General features: G+C 39.0%; 2 protein-coding genes across 3 annotated transcripts; one reads left to right on the top strand and one right to left on the bottom strand.

Moving 5' to 3' along the window:
• Nucleotides 1-3,096: 3,096 nt before the first annotated feature.
• On the bottom strand, nt 3,097-8,008 carry LOC100741099 (BCL-6 corepressor-like protein 1). 2 transcript variants are annotated; one of them, XM_033320030.1, is made up of 3 exons: nt 7,878-8,008; nt 5,906-6,158; nt 3,097-4,726 (listed from the first exon to the last, which is right to left on the bottom strand). In XM_033320030.1, exons 1-3 carry the CDS (start codon nt 7,920-7,922, stop codon nt 4,272-4,274), a joined length of 753 nt encoding a protein of 250 aa, XP_033175921.1. In that variant the 5' UTR covers nt 7,923-8,008; the 3' UTR covers nt 3,097-4,271. The 2 variants fall into 2 exon arrangements, with proteins under 2 accessions (XP_033175921.1, XP_003488335.1); XM_003488287.4 differs by lacking the exon at nt 7,878-8,008 and adding an exon at nt 6,518-7,275.
• A 117-nt stretch (nt 8,009-8,125) lies between these two features.
• On the top strand, nt 8,126-12,301 carry LOC100749318 (tetra-peptide repeat homeobox protein 1-like). Its single transcript, XM_003488356.4, has 4 exons — nt 8,126-8,609; nt 10,339-10,535; nt 10,640-10,862; nt 11,200-12,301. Exons 1-4 carry the CDS (start codon nt 8,595-8,597, stop codon nt 11,608-11,610), a joined length of 846 nt encoding a protein of 281 aa, XP_003488404.1. The 5' UTR covers nt 8,126-8,594; the 3' UTR covers nt 11,611-12,301.
• The last annotated feature ends 176 nt before the right edge of the window (nt 12,302-12,477 follow it).

Below are 12,477 nucleotides of genomic sequence, written 5' to 3'. Positions count from 1 at the left end.
TCCTAAACGCAGGTGAGAGATTTAAATTTTCGACTAGTCTGACGTTAGAAAATATTTTACTCGACCAGAGGAATTGCAATTGAAACGTCGCATAAATTCTGTTATAAAATTCATCTAGACTTTCTCTGACATTGGATTCCGTGAAAAATTAAATTTCCCATCGATGTACTGGATTTTAAGCGTATAACGAAACGTGCGATTCTCGTACAACGGAACGACGCTTTTATAGATTTGCACCTGTGCACGACACTACGTTGTTCTTTGGTGTCAAGTGTAACGCCTATCGAGCGTGAAGGTGCAGAAGAATGTATTAAATATGAGCATTCTATAGTTAACTGTTAGTGGAACACGTTGGAATTGCAAAGTTTTACGTGTGCAATTTATAATACAAAACGATGCATATTTACTATGTTTAACCGAACTGTTGTATCTGTTTAATTATTTTATTTTATGCTAATGCCATTCGTGTCGCTCTATTAACGCATATATATACGATATTTTGTCGAATAAATAACGATGAATTTTAATTCTTACTTTCACTATTATTACATTGTATATATATATATGTATATAGCATACAGTAGCTTAATTGCAATTTTAAAGGAATTATTCTTCCACTTATTTCATCGTTCCTTCTTTCTGTTGTTCTATCTGTATTATAATTACGCATAGGATCCTAAACATCGTCGATATATATACAATGTATTTATCGTAATTTTATGTAATTAAACGATACTCGCTTAGAAATGTCTATAAAATCATCTCGGCAATAATTTACGCGAGTCATCTAGTTTTATGACATAAACCAAGTAAATACAATCGTTTGCTGTGTATTAAATTTCAGTTATTAGCAAGCTAAATGACGTCTTCTCGAATCAAGCGCTAGATTAATCTGCATATATTTACGTAAACGTTTGTAAACGTGTTTCGTTACCTATTATTACGTTTGTCACACGCAACGATTCGTTTCATTTCCTTTTCGATACGTTTCAACCGTCTATTTCCATTCTATTCCACCGCGATAAAATCCCTCGGTTTTGCCATACTTCGAAAATAATAATCATGCAAGAACAATAATAATTGTATATCAGATTTTACATTTATCAGACATTGCTTTCCTTGGTGCGTATTTTCTTAATTTAAGGATAGTCGCGACAGCACGAGATCGGATCAAAAACTCGACGTATTATCGAAACTGTTAATTAATTATGCTGTAAAACGTTGGAATTAAATCGCATGAAAAATCGAAGGATTTCTCGCGATTATCTTCCTCGGATCGCGGATCACGCGAGCACTTATTTTTCAGTATTTCAAACTGACAATCTTTTCGTTTCAATGATTCAAGCTTTTTTTTTTTTTGTTTTATAGGAAATGATACGCCAGATCGATCGATGCGTCATAAGCACTTCTGCATAACTCGTCTTTTTTTAATAAAAGTTTCCATCACCTGAACTATAATTACACTTAAAGAGAAACAAATACTATAGAGAATACGTGTTAAGACCATCAAGATTGTTAACGCGAATATCTTCACTAGCTACTAAGACTATCTTCTCTAAAAATGGAACTATGTTTAGGTGATATGCCGCATAACGTATGGTAAAAACTTGAAAAAAATCGCGGGAAGTGAATCTACGCTACAAATATCTTCGAGCAAAGGCACTTCAATTTCTCAGCGATCTGTACATTGGCCAAGAACATATTGGCATAATCCTTTAATCGCCAGTAAGCAAAAGACAAGGCCGAAAACGCCATCTTTTTATTCTTGACTTTTGTCTTATCTCAGCTCCAACGATCAACCCCTGAATCTCTTCTACGCCTCGAACACCCTGTATAGTGTCGTGTCCGCATCGCCTCGTATAGTGCACCTTACGCGGAATTACCTGACCTTTACCGATAGACAGAACGATATATGCGCGTTTTACACGTTTAGGTGTGACTTTACAATGATCCATTTGAATCCTACGTGTAACAAAGTGGCAGCGCCAAGGACGTGCGATTGTATTTTATTAATATCGCTGTCAATTTCTAACGTCATATACACTCTCGTTCGTAAGCGGATATTAAGACGCCTTGTCTTACCAACTGGCATTATTCGGCACGCAATGGTCTTACTACTGTTATCAACGTTTCAGAAGCTCGAGTTAAAAAGATATTACAATGAAAGCGACGATGAATTCATCCCGCGTCTTATACTTAGACGGTTTGAGACGCGAACGGAATACAATTGAACGCAGCTCGATGTATTGAAAATTTCTCTGAACGATTTACCGGTATAAAGCAATATCTATGTAGAATGCGCGAGTAATTGGAAGAATATTACGTCTACGTTGTATTTTGTCGCTTGTCATTGTTTTCGTATTATTCGTTAATTCGTTATTATTCGTTATTATTATTTCGTATACGGATCAATAAGAAATATTCGAGTGCAAGCGACAATAAATTCTTCTCGCGTTTTACATTTAGGCTGACATTTTAGGTTAGGTTAGGCGTTTTACATTTAGGTTTACGACGCATACGGAATACGATTCGACGCAGTTTGATGTATTGGAAATTTCTCAGATTTATCGGTACGAAATATTTATGTAGAGTATTATGTCTACGTTATGTTTTCTTGCTTGTAATTGTTTCCGTATTATTGTTGTTGAAACACGGACTGACAGAAGAATCACATGAAGACGCGCGAAAATTCTCTCGTCCAAACAGTCGCATCTCCAATGTGGCGATCGAGAATACGTAGAAAATGTAGGAAAAAGAAATTTGGTTTGATTATATACGGTTATCGATCGTTAATATAAAATCGGATATATCGACTGTTTACAGTTGAAGGAATAAAAGGAATTAATATATTTCCGTATGGAACCTGCACGAATCTCATTGATAGTTTAGTTAAAATGAATCGTGGATAAACGAACTTTCAAATTACATAACCTACATGTCTTAATACGTTAATAGATGGAAATCGCTTGTTTGACATTTCAACGTGACTAAAGGGTTGATCTATGCAAAATTATCGCGAAAGAAATCCTAGTACAGGAAAGTTTTTAAGCTGTAACTTTCTTCTTCGTGCAAGGTCGCTACAAATCAAGCGAATCATACTTTCTAAGGGAGAACTTTATTAATCCTCGCTCGTACAACTACAAACGTATCAAAAAAGAAAAAAGAAGAAAAAACTGTTAATATAAAAATCCTTAACGGTATTAAATTTCGTTTATGTAACGACAAATAAACGTATTAAAGATTCATCAAGATACAAAAATTGTTGGCAGTGTCAGTGCGTAGTACTATGTACACCATTCACGCAATTCGCTCCTCTAACGTTTTAGCAACAATTACTATACTATTGGAATGGACTAGTGTCAGAAAATTCGGAAGCACGATTAGCCAAAATAACGTTGGAAAAAGTCGTTTAACGCTCAACTGGTCTCGTTAGATTAGAAATGGTCGTAGTAGTTTTACTTGGATCGTTTAATTTTACTTTCTGTTATACGCGCAATACTCGATAAAAATTATCGATAAATTTTTAGCATATAAAATTAAACGATCTAAATGAAATTCTAGCAGCCACTTGTATAATACAACGATATTAGTTAAGACTTGACGCAAGAGCTACCAACGCAGTCAAAACAACTGGTTTGTAATTTAAAAACAAAAATTACTCCAATTTTTCCAAGATTTTCTCCAGTTTTTCTCTACAGATTCTTTATACAGTTTCTTGTATAACTTTCCGTAGCTCCCTTTCATTACAAACTCCAGCAAGTTCGTTTCAAATTTTGTACCAAATACGCTGCTGGTGTGGTAAATTTTTGTCAAAAACCTGTCATTTTTCTCACTTCGGTCGGTGCGTTAACAACTGTCGGTGTATTATTAAGGGTCGATAGAATGGATGCTTAGAAATCGTCGGTGGTAAGACTTAGAGAAACGTACCAGACGACGCGCATTAAACAGAGTTGCCCTCGAAACAGAGTTACTTCTGTGAACGCAATTAAAAAGAGTAGAGACTCGTTTCGCCTGTCACAACTCTCAGAAATACTCTGCTCTGGATATTTTACATATTTTTCCACAATATATCAATTCTGTGCATCCTCGAATGCCCCTAAACATCTACGTACCCCGCAATCTAATTCCAACACGCGAGACGAGAAATGGCCAAAGCGTTAAATCGATGAAACGATGCCAAACCTCTCAACGCTATCGTACACAACCATCGACCGCCAGTAGCTCCAACGTAGAAAATTTTGGTTAACCGACAGAGATATCTCGAAGAAACCCTACTTGAACCATCCATGCGTCTTGTGAGCATGAACAGCAACAGGTACTGGATAAGGTTTGGGAACGTGGTAAGGCACTGCCACGTGAACAGGATAGGGCCTGTCCACGTGGACCACCTTCTCGTACGGAACCGGATACGGTTTGGGTACTGGAACAGGAACGGCTACTGGTCGATCCACTGGCACGTGGATTGGCCTGTCGAACGGTACTGGCACTGGTCTATCGACGTGCACGATCTTCTCCACGTGGACCGGATACGGTTTTGGCACGGGAACAGCCACTGGCACGGGAACAGGACGATCCACAGGAACTGGGACCGCTCGATCGACTGGTACAGGCACCGCCACGTGCTTCGTCACGGGGACTGCGACTGGAACCGGATGCGGCACTGGCTGAGGCACAGCGACTGGAACCGGATGCGGCACTGGCTGAGGCACCGGTACTGGAACTGCGGCTGTTGAAATAAAGAAGAGATTTCAGTCAGAGTTTGGCCAGTTGTTTGGCGTCTTCTTGCGACCAGACGCGATCCAGCTCCGTTTCTGCATTTTGTATATCGGTTGTACTCGCGTTGATATCCGGACACAGCGCTATCTCTATATTCGCTGGTTTGTACGAGAATTGAGGCGGGAACCGAGAACTCAATGCGTCAATGTATTAGCGAATTGAATTAGTAAATTAGATATTTACGCAGATGTGTACGACTCGGTGCATCGTGGTCTTCGGATGTTTCGTTCGTCAGAACGCCATGCGCGCGAATATTTATCCGCGATGACTATGACCTAAGAATGGGATTTAAACACCGTGTAGCGTGTTCCACGAGAGGATGCATTTATCGCAGCTTGAAAATACGCGAATAATTTCTTCCTGACGATTTAGCAATTAATTGTACAATAACAAAATATTTAACGCGCCAAATTGCACCAAGTGTGCTAAATATCGCGCGATCGAATGGAATGGTTACAGAGAGGCAGAGGAAGAAGACGCAGGAAGTCCCTCTCGTCGTCGATTCTAATTCGTATTCGACGTTTAAATTCCATCGCTTGCTCAAAGCCACGTTCTAAACAACGAATGGTGTCACTAATAATCTTTTCTTTCGTAATTTCGACGCACGCTTTTACCGTTGCTCAAGGGCGTTATCAAGAATTTCTCTTTGACGACGGTGTATCCCATTTCGGACATGGACTTAGCAATGGTAATAACGCGATCGAATTTCTTATCATTACGCATACAAGGTAATCGCTTATTGCATCGACGTTTCTCTCACAAATAATCAACGATAAGAGTAAAGGTATAGCGAGCATGACAGTGTACGCGAATTTCTTGCTTCCGCGATATTTTTAGAAAAACTAAGGTGACCATCGGTTTTTCAAACCGAGTACTACATGTCGTTTTGTATCTCGCGAAAGAAATCTCGTCAATAAACATTCAACCGCACATTCAACATGAATATGACAAATAAATTAGATATTTCGTGATATTGTGTCTACCTGTATCGATTATCGTACTTTGTGTTAATTAGTTTCAAATAAATGATTCCTGTATCTTACTCTAATTTCTAATTGATATCGTGATCAGCGTGCCGTTAATTTTCAATATAATTAAAACACAGTAAACTAGTAAGTAAAGTACTAACGAGCTGCGTGCGCTACAGGTAGCGGTGGCGGAGGTGCTACAGGCGCGATCACGGACTCCAAGTGTCCACCCACGTCCGGAAGAGAAGGCTCGAAGACAGGCGCCGGTTCAGGATGACCGTACGAATGATCGGGTACACCGTATTCCAAATTTACGAGTCCTCTCTTGTCGTGTCTCTTCGACGCAACAGGCTTGATCTTCTCGTGCTTATCAACGATAATCGCCGCACTGACCGCCAGGTACAACGACAAGACCTGCGAATGAACGGGATATCGTGTGAATGGTGAACGTAGAACGTAGAAGAAAGAGAAATAAAGAGAAACGTTCTATCCTATTTTACAAACACAATAAGCTCATACTGTTGAAACTTCACTGTTGATGCAAAAATTGTTCAAACCACGCAACAATCCTTCGATCACTTATTCGCAGCTAATTTAACCACCAAGTACTTTATCACCGTCCAAAACGAATTTCGCTGTTTTACGAAAAAGCAACGAAACACAGTGGCGGTAGAAACGAATAAAATTCCAAGAATAATAAAAGTAAATAAACTAAATAGACGAAGGATAAATGAAAGAGAAGAGAGAAGAGAAAAAAACGAACGAAACAATACCAAAATAATCTTCATGATCGATTCTCGAGACGCTCCCTAAATCCTAGCTCGCAACTACGAGGTCGAAGGAAAACTGCGGTTGCTCGCTATCGGTGACCCCCATAAGTATTTATAGGGCATGCACAGGTGACACATCGCAATAGGAAGGAACCATCGTTGTCTTGGTTCGAACTCAATGGACTTTCGCTGCGTCCAATCCTGGGTGATGGCCAAATAGCGGTCGTGACCGCTTTTCTTTCGTTTACGCATAACGAGCATGACTATGTGCATAACACGGGACGAGACGGTATCATCCGTCATTCACATATTAGAACGAACGTGAACAATTTCGCGTGACGAGGTATCCGTCTTCGAGATCGTTCGGATAGCCGAGCGACGGCTAGGTGAAAATTGTCTACGTGAACATTCAAATTAATAAGAATAGCGATGCGCCGAATCGTGACACGGTTCTATAGCAACCTGGTTATGCGGTTGAAGCGTAGTTTCGTGACATTTTTCTTTCATATCCTGGCGGAAGCGTGGCTGCGCTCGTAGACAAAAGGGAATACAAATGTGTGTTTCACGTAAGCGTGAGACGCGCGTTAGAAAAAGACGCTTCACGTTATAGCTGAACGTGCGTATCGTGCAACGATTCGACGAGTTTAGTTCGTAAGAACGAATCGACGATTAACGAGGATAAGTCAAAGAGAGTTACAGCGATGCGAGAACAAGTCGGTTGTAAGGTTCGTTTGTTCAAGGCGTTATCTGCAAGCGAACAAATGAAATTTGAAAATTTGGCGCGATAATTTTTCAATAAGCTTGTTCGTACACAGAACTGTTTTTATTTAATAATTAATTCGGTACCGCGTGAACGGTTAATCGTTGAATATTAACGTTACTAGCGATAAAAGTTAATGAAATAATAAATCACTTGCTTCGTATAAGCGTATCGATACGACTTGAGACCTTGTACTTGACGAACCAACGACTTGCTTGGTTAATTGAAAGTTAATTGAAGTTGTCTAACTTGACCGTCAGGTATTTCGTCATTGTAGGGCTAATACGTACGTACTACAAGCCTGTTATGCGCTCACCGGCGTTCATAACCATGAATAATGGATGAAAGGTAGTGGCCGGCATTAGAAGTAGCTCGTACGTATTAGAAAATGAAAGTTAAGAAAGTTCGCGGATGCGGCCAACGCGGAAACAAACCAGCGACACTGGTGCAAGAAACGGACCAGCCGGTTTCGTTGATCTCGTTGGCCGAGTAAAGGCGACAGCTCCGCGTTACAGAAACCGAAGAATGCTATGCGTTCACCGATTCTAAATCGTGACACGAATTGCGATTCGCTCAACTTCAGCAAGCTTTATGTATTTTTACGACCATACGAAGATCGCGTCGACGAAACGATTTCACGGAGAACATACGCTGCCGCTTATAAGTATTAAAACTTGAAGATCGCAGAGAAATTTTTCTATCGTTCGCGCAGCGGCAATTTCTTCAAACGGAATTTTATTTTCGATAGGCTGTCGATCGATCCTTGTGTCTCTTCGTGTCTCATTAACAGCGTGTTGCGCTTTGTTATGGCGCGACGTTTCGTGGACGTTCCGGTTCACTTTCTCAGGGCAGACCTGCAAAGAGAAAAAGAGAATTACGCGATTGAAAACCGCAGGATCACAAATACTTGATTCGATCATCGTGAAAGTTTAATATCTAAAAAAGTAAATCTAAAGTCTACGATAAATCTTGCGTCGGTCGAAGTGTCTTTTTATTTGATTTTGGCAAACCCCGTGGTCTAGTGATGGACGTTTCAATTCGACGAAACACTTGGAGTAAAGATACGAGATCAGTGCTACGCGTGGCCATCGAATACAGCGTCAACGTGAACCAGATTCGTTATAGTAAGTATTTAACAACTTTCTTCACCGGAAATACAAAACTCGCCAATCAACAAGGTCGAGTTCCTGATCCTATCAAACACGGGAACCTGACTTGGACCATCCGGAACTATCGATCTGTTTACCTCGACAAACGGCGAATATATAAAGCTAACGCTTTTCTCGATTTGACGAACAGTTGCTCCTCAACGAGACCACAATGTCTATGATCTCGGTAAGAAACATAAATCAGCAAGTATCATAAGTAAACCGCGGATATTTAAGCATTAGACGAAATACATAATACATAATATATAACGTATATACATATAGACGTGTCAAAATGTACAGAATACGCGTAATATACAAAAATATATAATATATCTGAAGCGCTTATTGTAATATTTAATGATCTCTAATCTCTAAGTAAATTCCAGTTTCTTAACAACGTCCATCCGCAGTTATATGACAAAATCTTTAATTGGCGATCTATTCGTCGAACTATTGTCTCTGTAAGGCTATGTAATCTGATATATTATATTATATGCACGAGTATTAACTCCTTGGCGCTGGATACGACGCTAATATTTATATTTGATTAAAAAATATAACCTAGATAAGAGATTTGGTTCTCCCGCCGAATATTATAACGAGTATTTCGCATTGAATATTTTATATACAGAATGTAACGAAGTATCGTGATACAACTCTTCGTTTTCGAAAAAATCCACTATGAAATTGCGTTACGTGCGCTTGAAAAGTAACGACAGTCAAGTGGGCGGAATTTCATAGTTGATTTTCTCGAAAACGAAGGCTTGTATCGGCAATCGTCGTCATTCTACATTTTCCACTTACTTTTCCACGGAGAATCACCGCCTTTCGACTCGCACCACCATTTTCGGTACACCCTGTATGTTGTTTATACGTGTAATTTATATAATTCATAATTATATATAATCTAAAATCCTTGCAAACAGAACAGTCAGTCATTTCAATCTGTAAATGCAATTATCTCAAAGAATTGCTGGTTATTCGGAAAATGTTTCAAACAGAACTCGTAATTTAATAGAAGGTAGTAATTTAGTACAATTACCTTTTTCGTACAATCCATTTTACATCATGTAGCATTGAGAGGTGCAATTCGTAATACGTGTACTCGGCACAAAGTTCCAGAAACGTTTCTCGGTCCTCTAATTGTTATTATTAATTTATTTTTTATTAATGATCGATAGTCATTAACGACCACAAATTAAATTATGTAAGTAAGTACAGTCACTACGTGACTCGTTCATATTTTATGTATACGTACCTACAGGTGTCTACGTGTGCGTATAAAGTACGTATAGGTGTTATAACACGTACTACAGTAATTATACAATTAGTGTTGTTGACTACGATGTTTTATCGAATACTGCTTCCATGATGAAACATAGGACTTTGTTATTTTCTTCTGTTCTTTCTAAGCTTCCATATTGTGGCCGTCAAATATTGGCAACAATGTTTAGTACAATTTACTTTAACTCACTTTGCTAACCTCTTTGCTTAAAAAAAGATCAGAAACGTTTGAGACCGATCAGTAAACACAAACACGTCCGATGAATTGTGATTCTTTGATCATTCCTGGATCCGAGCCAAGTACGCTAAGAAATCCGCAACACTGTGTTAAACAAACGTGATAGATTCGTGGTAACAGCGAGCCAACCATTTCCTGTCATTCGACGGTTCAAACAATCAAACTAAAGGTAGACAATGTCAGGATAAAGTTAAAGTTACTAACGAGTCGATAAACTTGGAATCATTTGATTTTTCAATTGGTGAGTTAGATATCTCTAAATGTGTGAGAAGAACTTGCGTTGAAATTGCGTTGTCAAGAAGTGTAAAGATACAAAGCACGGGGAAATGAAAAAGAATTGTATTGACTTTAAACGATTATAAAGTAATTTTGTAAAAACATTGAATTTCAGCTGTTCCTAATACTTTGCTGTGGCTACGCGCTAACTGCAGAAACAAACGATACGAAGCAAAGTAAACGGGGAATACCAGAAGCTGGCGGATGGGTTGGAATACCAAATTCTCATGGGTACGGTCATGGACAACCATGGTTAGGTGATCCAGGTTGGAAAGGGCTCAAATTTCCTCCCTTTAATTTAGCTCACGAAGGGTAATGATATCATAACTTCGTAATTCATATTTTTAACTTTCGATTGGAATCATCTTTGACTTGAAATCTCTAGAATGACGATGCTTACGTTTTGTGATTGATAGATTGCATGGCGGATTATCATACGGTAGAGTACCTGCTATTTCTTTACCAATTGGGGGGGCCAATTTGTTGAAAACGTTTCCGGTATACATAACGAAACACGTGGTTCTGGAAAGACCAGTTCCTGTTCCACAGCCAGTTTACATCGAGAAACCGTATCACGTGCCAGTTCCGATCGAAAAGATCATTCACAGACCGGTCCCGGTTCCCATTCCGATACACGAGGTAAGGAAACATCCCTAAATTCTTTTACCTCGCGTTTCGTTTTCCAAACGATATCGACGATATTTTCGTTCTATATTCGCTTAACAATCTTTTTGAAATCCATATTTTACCCTATATTTTCAAAACGTGATATGAACAAATTTTATTCTATATTTTCGACTTATTCTTACCTCTCCGGTTGTACTACAGTTTCGAAATCACTCTGTATGCTACTATCCAACTAAAGGTTAACCTTTGTAATCCCTCCTAAACGGTCCACATTCCATCTAACTACTTTCATTCACAGAATTTACCTCTCAAAACAGGTAATTCATCTTTGAAATCTACTTATCCATAGGCAGTTCCGGTCCCGGTGGAACGCCCAATTGCAATACCGGTGAAGCACCCCGTGGCGGTGCCAGTACAACAACCGTATCCAGTACCGGTAAAGCAAGCGTTTCCAATACCGGTCCCGGTTCCAGTTCCGATTCCGGTCCATCCAGCTCCGATCCCGCTGATTGGCGCTGGTCCGGTTGGCTCACCGGCATTCGACGGTAGAGGTTATGGCGGTGGTCACTTTTATCCTGTGTTGCATGGCCACGGGCTGCATGGCCATCCGTTGCCCGCGCAGTTCGTTCATGGTTTTGGCGCCGGTTTTGGACACGGTTTCGGCCACGAGTACGGTCACGGCCACGGTTACGACTATCCACATGCGTACGCTGCCGACTTCGGTCATGGACACGAACACAAAAAGCGAAGCAAGAATTGAAGCGCCGATTCTCAAGAGAGAGGCTCTTTAACCCCTTAACTTTTTTCGCGACGAATTTTCTTCCAACGATAAAGGCAATAATAATTTGTACTGTAGTATACATTGAACTAGATAAAACATATCTTTGAAACTGGGATATATAGTCCCAGTCAGTCTTTGAGATGATAGGATGTTTTAATTAACATAATTCAAAAGGGTAGAATGTATTAACATTCGTTTGTTACAATGAACTGAGGCTTGTTAATATATAATTAACTTGGAGGAATTATATATGAAAGTTTAAAAAATAAGTGTTATTGCATTTGTTAAAAGCTCCAAGTTTTGTTAATTTAATATAGTACTTTTAAATAGGTATTCTATGAAAGAGTGAGGACTTGTTGTAGATAATATGTCTCATGTATTTATATACATTGACACGTAATTAAGTAACGATATCGAAGATTATAGTTTATAATTTTAGAATCAAGACAGAACAGTTTTTGTTATAGTTAAGGAAAAATATTTGTCAACTTACTATTCTTTTTTTTTTGTTCTATCCCTCTTGCTTTTCAAAATACACACTGTCGAGGTACACACGCATTTAACATTTAAGTACAATGTAGTACCAATAATTTTGTATATTACAATGATTTTATATGATAATTATGTAAAGATACAAATACCGATGTTAAAAATATATTAATTTCTCGTACGTGTTCTAATAAATCTCCGAGCCCTCCTTATGCCTCCTCTATATCTACATACAGTCTCATACATGGCTTATTCCTGTGACAGCGTCTCTCAACTATACGTTCTACGCGTATAAGGTACGCGGAGTTGTATATTGTGTTTCAATATAACAATAAAATTTCATTACTAGAAATAATT

This window comes from Bombus impatiens, unplaced genomic scaffold (genome assembly GCF_000188095.3).
Source record: "Bombus impatiens unplaced genomic scaffold, BIMP_2.2 scf_0225, whole genome shotgun sequence".
NCBI classification, from domain to species: domain Eukaryota; kingdom Metazoa; phylum Arthropoda; class Insecta; order Hymenoptera; family Apidae; genus Bombus; species Bombus impatiens.
This window is presented reverse-complemented; position numbering and strand designations above follow the sequence as displayed.